The sequence below is a fragment of the Paramisgurnus dabryanus genome, chromosome 4 (genome assembly GCF_030506205.2).
Source record: "Paramisgurnus dabryanus chromosome 4, PD_genome_1.1, whole genome shotgun sequence".
Lineage (NCBI taxonomy): Eukaryota > Metazoa > Chordata > Actinopteri > Cypriniformes > Cobitidae > Paramisgurnus > Paramisgurnus dabryanus.
Genome location: NC_133340.1, coordinates 38,966,795 through 38,981,997, shown reverse-complemented (window position 1 = coordinate 38,981,997; position 15,203 = coordinate 38,966,795). Strand labels below are relative to the sequence as shown.

Genomic DNA, 15,203 nt, shown 5'->3' with positions numbered 1-15,203 from the left:
AAGTGATTGGTTGTACTACAACTACAGTTGTCCTACACCTTCCCTTTCAAAAGAATTTAGCAACAAGGTGCGGTTACTCATTACCTTTTCATCGGGTATGCAGTGACGCACGTTCTCCAGATAGCTGCGGATGTCCTCTACGTTGGTGTATCGCAGCAAGATTCGGGCAAAGTCTTCCTCACTGATTGTGGTCATGCCTTTGGAATAGGTCAGGAACTCGATCTCCAACATCTCGGTCTGAAGATTATCCATGAATCTGAAAGAATGTGAACAAAACAGAAATCGAAGACCGAAAAGTACACAATTGTGCAAGTCACATTTTTTATAGAAGATGAGCTGAGGTTAATTATTACAACACACACACATATATATATATATTCGCTATGTTTATTTTTTGTTCCTAAGTGTTCTTCGAACTCAACAAAAGGTCATCAAAGGGAACACAGATACTGATAAAATGTAGAGCTTAATGACCTGGAAGTAATGAGGAGAAATAATGTCAGTAGAGAAAAATTATGTACTTTTCAGAGCTTTGAAAATCCAAGCTTTCATACCTGTAGAAGTCAGCAAACGTTAGCTCCGCCTTCCCCTTCTTACCAAAGAAGTGCACGAGAAGAGTGGTGTCAACCATGCTCTCATCGCCACGCTGTGATTGGTGAGGAGTGGCAGGTAAGAAAACAAGAAAGGCAAACGTTTACAAAACTGTCTCTGGATACAGAAAGCAGTCTGACACAGACTTGCCAGGCCATTCAGAGAACCAGCCATCCAGTTTCAAATAATGTGCATCCATTTCTTCTCTGCCCTTAGTTCATAAATGTTCTGAGCAGACGTGCAGATCATTATACCATCGATGGAAGAGAACAACACAGATAGTTAAAGGGACAGTTCACTCAAAATTAAAAGTCCTCAAATTCATCCCAAAGTAGAGAAATTTGTGAGATGACTTTCTTTATACATGCATACAGTTTTGAACACAAAAATTAATGTAAAGTGATGAAAGAACATGTGACCCCGGACCACAAAAAACTGACATGATCACAAAATAATAAAAATCGAAAAATTTAACCCATATAATTGCTTTGTTGGCTATCCTAAGGGGAAGTGCACACCAAAGATTTTATGCCGACGGCCGGTGTATGTTTTCTATTGTTTCCAATGGAAGCGCTGCGTTTTTTAAAAAGCCAGCAGCTGGCATTTTTTTTCTGAGCGGCACGAGTTGAGAAAAATTCAACTTTGGGTGAAAAGCTCAGCTCGTCAATGTCAGTTCTCACATGGCCATCCAATCACAGTGGAGGAGGGGCTGGACAAATATCACAACCATCAACCGGCGCATCGTTCAACGACTGATAAACAAAACAGAAGTATCACAGCAACCAAAGCAATCAGCTGAAGAAAGCTGTCAGTTGGTTGAAATAAAGCTGCCAGTCGGCATCCGCGGGGCGTTTTCAGCTGAAAAAGCTTTGGTGTGCATGGCCCCTAAGACCATGACAAAGATTGAAATCAGTGTTTAGGAAGCCAACCTCCAGTATTTTTGTGCAAAATAATAAAATAGTGTCAATAAAATCATTAATTATAGTTTTTTAAATAACTGACAAAAATGAAATTCCAATTACAATGGAAATCTATTATTTACAGCAATAAACTGGCATTATTCATCATTTTTATGGCTATGACTACTTTAATGTTACTCCCTAATCTTATAAATAGATTATGGGACTTTAGCTTGGGTTTCACTGACAGGGTCACTTTCATTTTTGGATGAACAATCCCCTTAGCTTCTTTTTTAGGTATAATGATTGTGTATTAAACTAGATGTGCAAGAGCAATGATAAAAAGACATGCAAACAAACATGCCATATCTGAGAGCTGGAGACAGTGATGGACAGACAAAAAGACAAGACAAGACACAAAGGGCATTCAAATCGCATGCATGCTGCAGCAACTTCCACAGATCATATCTGCAATGGAAGATAAAGCAATGCACAGATCTGAGCAGCTTCCACCTTTCCTTCTGCGGACAGAATCATCTGTGTTTAAACCCCACTATAACTTTTAAAGGAATAGTCTACCCTTTTGCCATATCAAACTATGTTATTACCTCAACTTAGACGAATTAATACATATCTATCTTTTTTCAATGCGTGCACTGTACAGCGCGTCATGAATGTGTTAGCATTTAGCCTAGACCCATTCATTCATGGTACCAAACAGGGAAGCCACCAAACACTTCTGTGTTTTCCCTATTTAAAGACTGTTACATGAGGAGTTATACCAGTAAGTATGGTGCCACAAAATGAAACTTTTTTTTGTACCATAGGAATGAATGGGGCTAGGCTAAATGCTAACACATTCATAACGCGCTGTACAGTGCACGCATTGAAAAAGATAGGTATGTATTAATTCATCTAGGTTGAGGTAATAACATAGTTTAATATGGCAAAAGGGTAGATTATTCCTTTAAGATTCATTTAAGTGTCAAGATTCCCAAAACAGCCTTCCTTTTTTAACGGATCAAGATGTCTATATTATTTGTCTGCCAGTAGAAAATGACTTTTGCCAGTGGTTTGGCATCCAAAAAACTGGAAAGAAGCAACAAGATGGTGCCAGGTCTGGTTAGGTTGTTTGTCTCCACCCATGCCTCATCCCTTCCATGCTGAAAGTGGGTAAAACCAAGCAAAAACTCCAAACATTTTCCCTGGGCTTCTGTGCAGTAAAGCGAGCCAGAATGCAATTCCATGCCAATGCTGTACCTCTAGATTATAATCCTATCCATGGAGATACAACCAGAGGAAAGTTATAAAGAGAGAAAGAAGGAGTCTATTTCACTAGCCGTCTCATACAAATCGCAGATGTTTTCTTGGTGTAACTCACAGGGAATAATGTAAAAAATAATAATAAATGTAAAAACTGTACCAATGTGGTTGCAGAATATGGGAGTACATTTTAAATATAAATGAAGGACCACATCCTGACATTGAATGATCTGTCACAAAAGGCTTTCTAAAATAACCTTAAGCTGTATGTCACAGTATGTTTGTTTTGACAAATTCAGGTGCACAGTAGTAAAATATTTTCACAGTGTTTTTCTTGTACTGAGTGTTTAAACATTTATACATTCAAAAGAATAATATTAATACTTTTAACTATTTCACAAATACAAATACATTATTTAACAGTATTATTTAATAATCAAAAATCTTAAATGTTCGGTAACACTTTTCTTGAAGGGGTGTCCATAAGACTGACATGACACCTTCATTATCATGACACAACACGTGTCATGACATGAACATGAAAGAGATTTTATGCACATTTATGACAACTGTCATTAAGTGTCATTTGTTCGATTATGTAATTTTTAATGCAAAGATGATATATTGTTTGAAATGTCTTTAATATGACAACTTGACATAAACCAATGCATCATAACTTGTCATAAATCTGTCATAAACATGACATAGCAGTATAATTATCAAACTAAAGAAACTACCTAGTTTTATGGGTTAACATTACATTAAACTGTCATTTAAATGTCATCAAGTGTTAATGCTCAGTTAATGTCAAATAATTTTAAATTCCGTAACAAAATGCATCAGACACGTCAAAATATTATACTTAACTTTATGTATGTGCACAATACATAAAAACTGACAACTAACAGAACTTGGTCTTCCTCACACAAAGGCTTCTAAAATGTTCTGACCAAAGAAAAATGAACAAAACATTAAATTCATTTAAGGTAATTAACTGTTTTTGCAGCCGTATGGACACAACACTGTATATAGCTTTACCCATTATTGAACTGTTTTCATTAAATTTTAGGTGAATTGGTCTCCAATGCAAAAAAACATAATTTTATGAATTTTAATTATTATTATTATTGGATGATTGATTTTATTTCTTAAACACATTGAGGAAACTTAAAATAAAAACATTATGAATGGAAGAATATTCATGATGCCGTTATAAAACTATATGACAGAGTATTAACACTTAATGACATTTTAATGACAGATTATATTTGTACCACTGTAGTTGAGGTCAAGAAAAATATTTATGACGCTGTTATAAAACTATATGACAGAGTATTAACACTTAATGACATTTTAATGACAAATTATATTTGTACCACTGTAGTTGAGGTCAAGAAAAATATGACGCTGTTATAAAACTATATGACAGACTATTAACACTTAATGACATTTTAATGACAAATTATATTTGTACCACTGTAGTTGAGGTCAAGAAAAATATTTATGACGCTGTTATAAAACTATATGACAGAGTATTAACACTTAATGACATTTTAATGACAAATTATATTTGTACCACTGTAGTTGAGGTCAAGAAAAATATGACGCTGTTATAAAACTATATGACAGACTATTAACACTTAATGACATTTTAATGACAAATTATATTTGTACCACTGTAGTTGAGGTCAAGAAAAATATTTATGACGCTGTTATAAAACTATATGACAGAGTATTAACACTTAATGACATTTTAATGACAAATTATATTTGTACCACTGTAGTTGAGGTCAAGAAAAATATTGATGACGCTGTTAAAAACTATATGACAGACTATTAACACTTAATGACATTTTAATGACAAATTATATTTGTACCACTGTAGTTGAGGTCAAGAAAAATATTTATGACGCTGTTATAAAACTATATGACAGAGAATTAACACTTAATGACATTTTAATGACAGATTATATTTGTACCACTGTAGTTGAGGTCAAGAAAAATATGACGCTGTTATAAAACTATATGACAGAGTATGCACTTAATGACATTTTAATGACAAATTATATTTGTACCACTGTAGTTGAGGTCAAGAAAAATATTTATGACGCTGTTATAAAACTATATGACAGAGTATTAACACTTAATGACATTTTAATGACAAATTATATTTGTACCACTGTAGTTGAGGTCAAGAAAAATATTTATGACGCTGTTATAAAACTATATGACAGAGTATTAACACTTAATGACATTTTAATGACAAATTATATTTGTACCACTGTAGTTGAGGTCAAGAAAAATATTGATGACGCTGTTAAAAACTATATGACAGACTATTAACACTTAATGACATTTTAATGACAAATTATTTTTGTACCACTGTAGTTGAGGTCAAGAAAAATATTTATGACACTGTTATAAAACTATATGACAGAGTATTAAAACTTAATGACATTTTAATGACAAATTATATTTGTACCACTGTAGTTGAGGTCAAGAAAAATATTTATGACACTGTTATAAAACTATATGACAGAGTATTAAAACTTAATGACATTTTAATGACAAATTATATTTGTACCACTGTAGTTGAGGTCAAGAAAAATATTTATGACGCTGTTATAAAACTATATGACAGAGTATTAACACTTAATGACATTTTAATGACAAATTATATTTGTACCACTGTAGTTGAGGTCAAGAAAAATATTGATGACGCTGTTAAAAACTATATGACAGACTATTAACACTTAATGACATTTTAATGACAAATTATTTTTGTACCACTGTAGTTGAGGTCAAGAAAAATATTTATGACACTGTTATAAAACTATATGACAGAGTATTAAAACTTAATGACATTTTAATGACAAATTATATTTGTACCACTGTAGTTGAGGTCAAGAAAAATATTTATGACACTGTTATAAAACTATATGACAGAGTATTAACACTTAATGACATTTTAATGACAAATTATATTTGTACCACTGTAGTTGAGGTCAAGAAAAATATTTATGACACTGTTATAAAACTATATGACAGAGTATTAACACTTAATGACATTTTAATGACAAATTATATTTGTACCACTATAGTTGAGGTCAAGAAAAATATTTATGACGCTGTTATAAAACTATATGACAGAGAATTAACACTTAATGACATTTTAATGACAGATTATATTTGTACCACTGTAGTTGAGGTCAAGAAAAATATTTATGACGCTGTTATAAAACTATATGACAGAGTATTAACACTTAATGACATTTTAATGACAAATTATATTTGTACCACTGTAGTTGAGGTCAAGAAAAATATTTATGACACTGTTATAAAACTATATGACAGAGTATTAACACTTAATGACATTTTAATGACAAATTATATTTGTACCACTATAGTTGAGGTCAAGAAAAATATTTATGACGCTGTTATAAAACTATATGACAGAGAATTAATACTTAATGACATTTTAATGACAGATTATATTTGTACCACTGTAGTTGAGGTTAAGAAAAATATTTATGACGCTGTTATAAAACTATATGACAGAGTATTAACACTTAATGACATTTTAATGACAAATTATATTTGTACCACTGTAGTTGAGGTCAAGAAAAATATTTATGACGCTGTTATAAAACTATATAACAGAGTATTAACACTTAATGACATTTTAATGACAAATTATATTTGTACCACTGTAGTTGAGGTCAAGAAAAATATTTATGACGCTGTTATAAAACTATATGACAGAGAATTAATACTTAATGACATTTTAATGACAGATTATATTTGTACCACTGTAGTTGAGGTCAAGAAAAATATTTATGACGCTGTTATAAAACTATATGACAGAGTATTAACACTTAATGACATTTTAATGACAAATTATATTTGTACCACTGTAGTTGAGGTCAAGAAAAATATTTATGACGCTGTTATAAAACTATATGACAGAGAATTAATACTTAATGACATTTTAATGACAGATTATATTTGTACCACTGTAGTTGAGGTCAAGAAAAATATTTATGACGCTGTTATAAAACTATATGACAGAGTATTAACACTTAATGACATTTTAATGACAAATTATATTCGTACCACTGTAGTTGAGGTCAAGAAAAATATTTATGACGCTGTTATAAAACTATATGACAGAGTTTTAACACTTAATGACATTAATGACAAATTCAATTTGTATCACTGGTAAAAAGTGATCGGTTATGTTGTCTTGGTAATGTCAAGATGTCATGACAAGTTATGATGTATTAATGTCAAATTGTCATAACAAAGACATCTCAAACAATATCATCTTAGCATTAAAAATGACATTATTGAACAAATGACACTTATTGAGTTGTCTTAAAAGTGCATAAAATCTCATGCATGTTCATGGCACATGTCATGTCAGTCTTATGAAAATCCCCTTCAAGTAAAGTGTTACCAAATGTTCTTATTCAAGTAAATAAGTCAAAGTTACTTGAGAAAAAGTAAGAAAATTTCATATGAAATGCAGTGGAGTATAAAGCATGATGTTATGCTTAAAGACTGGAGTATAGTCTGTTTTTTACATGTACAGTATGCGAACGTACAGGCATGGATGAATGCACATCCTTGCCAAGTACAATTTATTTTACTTGTATGTGTATACAGACGTTTGGCGCATGTGCCTTGCATCCTACATCCTACATTCTCTGGTTGGTGCATACAATGAACACGTACAATGAACGTGGGGTTTCAAAACTCCAGCGGTGCAGTATGCACGCACTCTTGTAGTAAACTCTTGTAGTAAAAGTTTTCAAAAGAGAAACACTTTGTACACATATTTAAAAACAGTTTTTAGAGAAAAAGTAGTTCACTACTGTCCACCTCAATGCACTTCAACTTATTTAGGACGACAAAGGGAACTGAAAGCCATGTTTGCTAATATATTTGATTCAATAACAAAAGATTATTAATAAAATGCAGTTTTGTGCATGTTGTGTAAGTTAAACATTAGTTCATATGTGTGTATATACACATTTTCTTGTTTCGAAAAATCATGCCCCCCTTGTATAAATACTTCTCTAAAACATAGCTGTTTTTCTGATTTCCCAACATCGCCCTCATCAATCTGCTGGAAGTGTGACATAACAACACCGCGGTTACAGGAAACCATTACTTTGAGGTCATCATTACATGTAACACCTCAGCCACACCCACAATGTGACTTAGACACCTCCCGAGGCATTTTACTCTTTGATCTAAAAACAGTGGTTAAAACAGTGATTACCATCGCCGACCTCTAAGATGAGTAACTCAAATCACACTTACACACATGCACCCCTCTCAATCACATGATGTCTGGTACCGTGCAGTTGTCAACTCAGACAAACAGCCCAGTCTAGTTGTGTCATCTGAGGAAGCCCAGGTGAAATTACCCTCTCATTGTGAATAACAGACTAAGTAAATACAGGGCACACGCACACAATCCTCAACAATAATTAAACTACAGCTTCCTACAGACGTCCTCTATTAGCCATTACAAGGCAAACGCATCAGGATGAATAGACGCACACTGAATCAGTAGACAAACAAAGGTCTTTAAAGTGCCCTCTCTGCGTGTGGATTCATACAATCTAGGAGATCAATAGCAGGCAGTTGCTAGCATTTAGAGTTGTTATTAGTCACAGCCGGTTTGAGACAGACAATGCACGAACACAACAACTATACATTAATATTAATAGGCTGAATATACTAAAACAATTAATAATGAAGTATTAAAAAAAATCAATGTTCGAAACACAACTTGTTTCTTTGTCTTGTTTTCTAGGAAAAAATATCTAAAATTATCTGTTTCTTGCACTCTGTTTCTTGCAGCGTGTTTGGTTGTACGGGGTAGATTTGCAGGAAACACCCAAACTGATAAAACGTTATGTTGGGACCAAGGAAACTTAACACTATATTTTAACATAGTTAAAGTAGCCCTACAATTTGCAAATAATGTAGTTACTCTTTACATTTTTAAGCAGCTTCTTGATGTGTAACCCTGATATGTTTTTTAAGCATGAATTGAAGGAGTTCACGTCTATTCTGGGCTCTTACTAGTTGCTTTATCTATATTATTTAGTCCAAGTCATTCAATGCACAAATAAATTAAATAAACAACCACATCTCACAGCATTTCGTGGTATAGTCATGAAAGTTTTGAAATTGGCATTTTATTTAATTGTTTGTGGATACAATTTTCCTCTTTTTTCGTGTCAATAGGCAGAAATTTCTATATATTGTTTTCTGTGTATCTTTTTTGTGTTGCACAAATTTGTACAGGTTCTGTTTACTGTTACTTTTTCTACCCAGTCTCACAAAGTTTCGTGATATAGTCATATATTTTTTATTTAAATTTTTTTTTCGTGATATTATCACGAATTTCTGCGTTTTTTCGTGATCGTATAACGAATTCCTGTTTTCGTGTGATTATTACGTATTGGTTACTCAACTGCTTTTTCCTATTTTTAAACCATTGTCGCTTTGGTTTGGGGTAGAATTAGGACAAAACAGTTGAGTAACCAATACGTGATAATCATACGATCCCGAAAAAACGCGGAAATTTGTGATAAAATCACGAAAAAATTATAAAAAAATATGTGACTATATAATGAAATTTCGTGAGACTGGGCTGTACTTTTTAGACATCCTAACCCAAACCCCAAACCTAACCCCAACCAAAAGTTACAGTGGTTTAAAAATAGAAAAATAAATAAACAATGCATAAAATGACACATCGTGCTGAGTGACACACAGAAAAAAACAGACTGATCTCACGGAAGATCGTGTTATAGTCATGCAAAATTTGATCAATTTATTTGTGTCCATGACACGAAATTAATATTTTTTCCCTGCCTTGAGCACAAATGTCTTTTTCTATAAAAAGTTTTTTTGTGTGCGTTGCACGAATTTCTTTCACAAATGACGTGCCACGGACACAAATAAATTGATAAAATTTTGCGTGACTATAACACGACCTTCCGTGAGATCATGTTGAAAAAAAAAGAGAAAAAAGCATGTCCATCAACACAAATAAATAAAACAAATATTTTGAGACTATACCAAAATAAGATTGAAATAAAATAAAATGTTAGTTTTCTTATGAAATTAATGAATATGTTGGCACAACTACAAAAATAATTTCAAACATTTAGGTTTTTAAGTGATCCTATAAATGTTTAAACAAAAAGCAGTTTTTACTGTCTATATTCCCTGAAAGTCTTAGGGGTCATGTACATTACACCGAAAAACAGAAAAAATTGTATGCCCTATGCCTGTTCATTTACACTCCAATGTCATGTGGCAGCCTAAAAATGCACACTTGAAAACAGTGATGGTTTGACAAAGTTAACGTTTTTGAAAATGATACTGCTATCATGTTCAGTAAAATATAAAAACATAAATAAAAAAATGACTATAGTTATTTTAGTGTTTTTTTAGATCCGTGAACGGGTATCGTTTTGACGACGTTGTTGTCTGCAAAGAGAAAACTTCAGTTTTAATACATTGTTGTTGTGTAAACGTACCTGTAACCAACCCAGTCTCACCCCATGGCGTCAATATTTGACGACACTTGACCATGCGTCAATATGTTGACGCGGAGGGTGTACCTTTCGCGTCACTTTTTGACGAACTGGGGACTTCAATACTATCAGGTACGCGAAATTCTCTTTCCTATTTTCTTACCATTTTCTACCATTTTCGCGTCGGTTTAGGGTTAGATTTACATAATGACATCCCTACCCAAACCTATCCCTAACCCCAATGTCAGTTGACAACTGTTTAATTTCGCGTACCTGATAGTATTGAAGTCCCCAGTTCGTCAAAAAGTGACGCGAAAGGTACACCCTCCGCGTCAACATATTGACGCATGGTCAAGTGTCGTCAAATATTGACGCCATGGGTGTGAGACTGTGTTGCTGTAACGTACCTGATCTCACAAAGTTCAGAGGGATAGTCATGCAATTTTTTGCTCATTTTCCGTGGCATTCTCACGGATCTCCGCATTTTTCTGTGGCCCTGCTACGGACTGTCTTTTTCCGTGGCATTCTCACGGACTGGTTACTCAACTGCTGTTACTCATTTTCGCTTCGGTTTAGGGTTAGATTTGGTGTTTGCGTTAGTAAGTCACTTTAACTATTGGTTTATACTATTTTTTCTGATGTATTCTTTTATATTTTCTAAACTTTAAACAATTGTCGGCTGGCGTTGGGGTTAGAGTTGGGCTTGGGTAGGGATGTCATTTTATGTAAATCTAACCCTAAACCGAAGTGAAAATGGTAAGAAAATAGGACAAAACAGTCGAGTAACAGATCCGTGAGAATGCTACTGAAAAATGAGCAAAAAATTCTGTGACTATCCAACGGAAATTCGTGAGATCAGGCTTTATAAAGTTGCCTTTTACTAGTAAACAAGACAAAGACACCTTAAGATTATTATTTAATTCCAACCTCTAAAAATTGGTTGGGTTATTTTTGACCCATAATGGGTAAATATTGGACAGAACACATGCTGGGTTAAAAATTACCCCGTGCTGGGTAAAAAATTACCCAATGTTGGGTTAAAACAACCAGCATTGGGTCAATTTTAACCCGATGGTGTGTTCTGTCCAATATTTAGCCATTATGGGTCAAAAATAACCCAGCCATTTTTAAAGTGCAATAACACATCAGAAAGAGATTTATTAAGCAATCAACAGTTGATGAAATAAACCTAATTTCAAGACAACAGCAAAATGATTTATGGCTTATTAAATGGCAATGACCACTAGCATGAGGTTACTTTGGATGAAGGTTTGGGATACTAAGCAAGATGATGGAACCATTCGGTACATTTTCCAGATCAGAGAAGTTAGTGATTACTGGGGACGAATATAACAAGCATGGGATAAGGTCAGTAGGACAGAGGGCTTTGGCTGTACCTCTGCTAGGTCAGAAAATAGGGCTTGGCTCGCGCCACGTCTCAGCATGTCCCAGTAGCTCCTGGGCACAAACTCCTGAGTCTCTTTTTTTAGCACCTGCAGAGGGGTTAGCATGAGATGGAAAGTTGTTATCATGTTAGAAAGATTTAAAAAGAGGATGTGTCGCGTAGCCTCTCAGTCCGTCCTCTAACATGAATGATATCAGTGTTATCTATACAACTAAATAAATATGTAACGTCGGAAAAGGAGATTTGAAGTTAGACAGTTGTTGATGTTAGCCACATGCTGATTGTTTGTGGTTACATGATGAAAGTGATAAATCGTTTAATAAAACCCTGGATTATTAGTGAATTCTGGGATATTAACTGAAATTGGATATTTACACTGATCATCAACACACTGATATAACAAATCCATCTATATGCCCAGTTCAGACTACACAATAATTTTGTCTACTTTAATTACAAAAGTCACTTTGTCAGATGCAGTAACAAGAAACCTATGTTGCTTTCTGACCAATCATCGCTTTGCTGTCTTTAATGATGTGCGTGATGTCATCAAGAAGGTGGAACTAGTGACTGATGTCTAGAAAAAGACCATGGACTCTATCATACACCCGGTGCAAGTGTCTTTGGCTAGTTTCAACCCGGCGCAATGATCATTTTCACGTTTAGCGCCACGTTGTTTAAATAGCAAATGCATTTGCGCCCAATGTTGCGCCCATGGCGGTTCTGGTCTGAAAACGAGGTGTGTTCAGGCGCATTGTTAGCGCGTTGCTATTTTGAGGCAACTAAAATATTCAGCGCAATATGTTTTTTGTTATTTAAAGAGCGCGTTAGTAATATGCACCTATAAACTGGACGACAACACGGTTTTGCTTATCACATGCATGAATGCGCAGCAGCACAAAAACACTTTTAAATATGAAAGATTAAAGGATTGAAATGTAAAAGATTATTATTGAGTCTCTTGGACATAAATGAGGACCGAGACGTTAGAAGGTGTAAAGAGCTGCTTCACCTGTAGCTTAAGTAGTGGATATGGTGAGATGAGAAACATTTTAAGTAATGCTTTAAAAAAATAAAACACATGGCGCTGTCTGAGAGCTAAAACGCTTCGGCTCTCCGCACATTTGTAAATTCTTTATCTCTTGTTTGTATTTTTTAAAGTACAAACCTTTTCTAGCATATTTGCTAATTATTTTATGAGATTACAATGATTATGTAGGATATCAATACATTTACAGCAATTAAAAGCCTGCTATTTGTACTTCTATGGCTGAAAGAAAAAAGCTTTTAAAGGTTTTAATCCAAAAAATAAAAATAAAAATGAAAACAACACATTTTTTTAACATTATTCTTAAACTAGGGATCTTCTTCCTCCGCTTAGTTTTACAAAGTCTGTCATCTAAATAGGGATTAGACATAGCGCCAGCGCAACTGGCTTTTAAAGAGATAAGACTTTCATTGGTTTATTGCACGTTACGCCCAAAACACCCATTACTCGGAGAATATGAACAACCCTTTTCGACCATGCACTCGGTGCACAAACCATTTTTCCTGTCGTTAAATTAGCAAAAGTGGCATCGGACACGCCCATTTAGACCGTGCGCCATGCGCTTTAGACAATGGGCTTACTGTAGATCATTAAAATAGGGCCCCATAAATCCAGGAGTATTGTTGCCTTAGGTCCTTAAACCTTTCATCCACTGCATAATTTCACTTAGCAGCATACACCAACACCATCGTGTCTCTTTCATTTCTGTGTTTCTACTTTTCAGTATCACAGATGTGACAGAAACTTAATGTTGGTTGTTGTCTACTATGACGCATTATATGAAATAAAACGATCGATTCCGCATCCTGATGGCCAATGTTGTTTACAAATCACTACGACACCCTAAGTCAAATGGACTGAGAGAAAATCAGGCTGATTTTGTGTAGTCTGAACCAGGCATGAGAAAGCTCAGTGAACTTCAAATACGTCATACCAGTTTTAATCCAGTTTCAAGGCAGAGTAGTTGTTTGAGGTAGTTTAACTTTCAGTGTTTAAGGGATAAAAACCTCAAAGTTGTTTTGGTCTACAAGACCAATTGACTCAAAATTATTGACAATTACCCATTTTAAATAATTTTAAATTATTCAATGTCCCATCTTCAATTACTACAGAGGCTGAGAGACTGCTAGTGACACATCAATTTAAGGCCAAGCAGACATATATTTCTTGTATGCATGCATACATATAGACTCATAATATAAATTTCTTTCATCAGTCAGAAAATTGCCTATTTGTCACTCTCTCCCTATAACCAATACAGAATCGCTCTGTCCGAACATTACACCAGCTCAGGAGTGCTTCAACTGCATTCTTGTATAGTTGTGTGTTTGTTCATAAAGTGACTGTAATTGAATGCAAGAGTATGTGTGCGCCCAGAAGAACATTTTACAGCTCATTAGACTTAATGAAGTTCTTAATCAGTTGTTTTCAGTATAAACTTTGTCTCAGATGTCTCATTCGAAAAGTGTAAAATAAAAATTGTTGATACTGTAACTCAGATCCTTTGACATTGGAAGACTCAGTTAAAGGTGCAATGTGTCATTTTTGGAAGGATCTCTTTGCAGAAGTGCAATATTATATACATAACTATATTTTAGTGGTGTATAAAGACCTTACATAAGGAACTGTATTGTTTTTATTACCTTAGAATTAGCCGTTTTTATCTACATACACCACGAGTCTCCTTATATAGAAGTTGCTGCCATGTTTCTACAGTAGCCCTAAATGGACAAGCTGTTGTACAGAGCGCGTTTCGTCCCTATATGTTTGTCCTGTGGCAGCTACCGTAGCTTTTTATTGCGTTTTGAAATTGAGGGTTGTTGCATTTTGCAATCTCACCACTAGATGCCGCTAAAACACATTACACCTTTTTCCTAAAACTGTCTTTACATTTCTCTCTAATTCTCAATTTTCTCTCTAGGAAAAACAACTAATATTAAAACGGTTTGAAAGAGAAAGAGAGAGAGAAAGAAAACAGAGAGACAAAGAGAAAGGCGCAACATTAGCAATTAAATGTACAGTAAGTGCATTTGAAAGACTACTGAGCTGGCTCAATAGAAAACACATTTGCACTAAAACTCCGCCCATTCGTACCCAGGCATCCTCTCTAAAGCCCACTGATGAAGTTTGTAACTGAAATGTTGTGCTTAAAGACAACAAAATCAATAGGAAATCAAATCAGACTGATTGTGGCCAAACTTCTACGTGCTCTCTGACCTCTGAGGTCCACACCACCTTCCTCCACATTTCATTGAGTCATCTGTAGAGCTCTCTCATTTTCCCATCATCCCTCCCATGATTTCAAGATTCACAAAGAGGTTATAGTTCACAGGTCAGAGGGCAGCGGGGGATACATACGCTGTTTACGGGGACAACCTGATATCCATAGAGCTGCATACTCTACACAGAGACGAGAGGAGAGATCAGAGCAGGCG

At 34.5% G+C, this 15,203-nt stretch overlaps 1 protein-coding gene across 5 annotated transcripts in view; it reads right to left on the bottom strand.

Moving 5' to 3' along the window:
- micu3a (mitochondrial calcium uptake family, member 3a) overlaps window positions 1-15,203 on the bottom strand; it is a 39,627-nt gene that overhangs the window by 9,842 nt on the left and 14,582 nt on the right. For 2 of the 5 annotated variants that reach the window (XM_065254501.2, XM_065254499.1), the window contains exons 8-11: window positions 15,127-15,168; window positions 11,713-11,808; window positions 555-646; window positions 85-256 (exon numbers count right to left, since the gene is read on the bottom strand). In XM_065254501.2, coding sequence (XP_065110573.1) covers window positions 85-256; window positions 555-646; window positions 11,713-11,808; window positions 15,127-15,168 — 402 coding nt within the window. Of the gene's footprint in view, window positions 1-84; window positions 257-554; window positions 647-2,750; window positions 2,766-11,712; window positions 11,809-15,126; window positions 15,169-15,203 lie in introns of all 5 variants that reach the window. The other 3 variants (XM_065254498.1, XM_065254502.1, XM_065254503.1) reach the window with 3 other exon arrangements.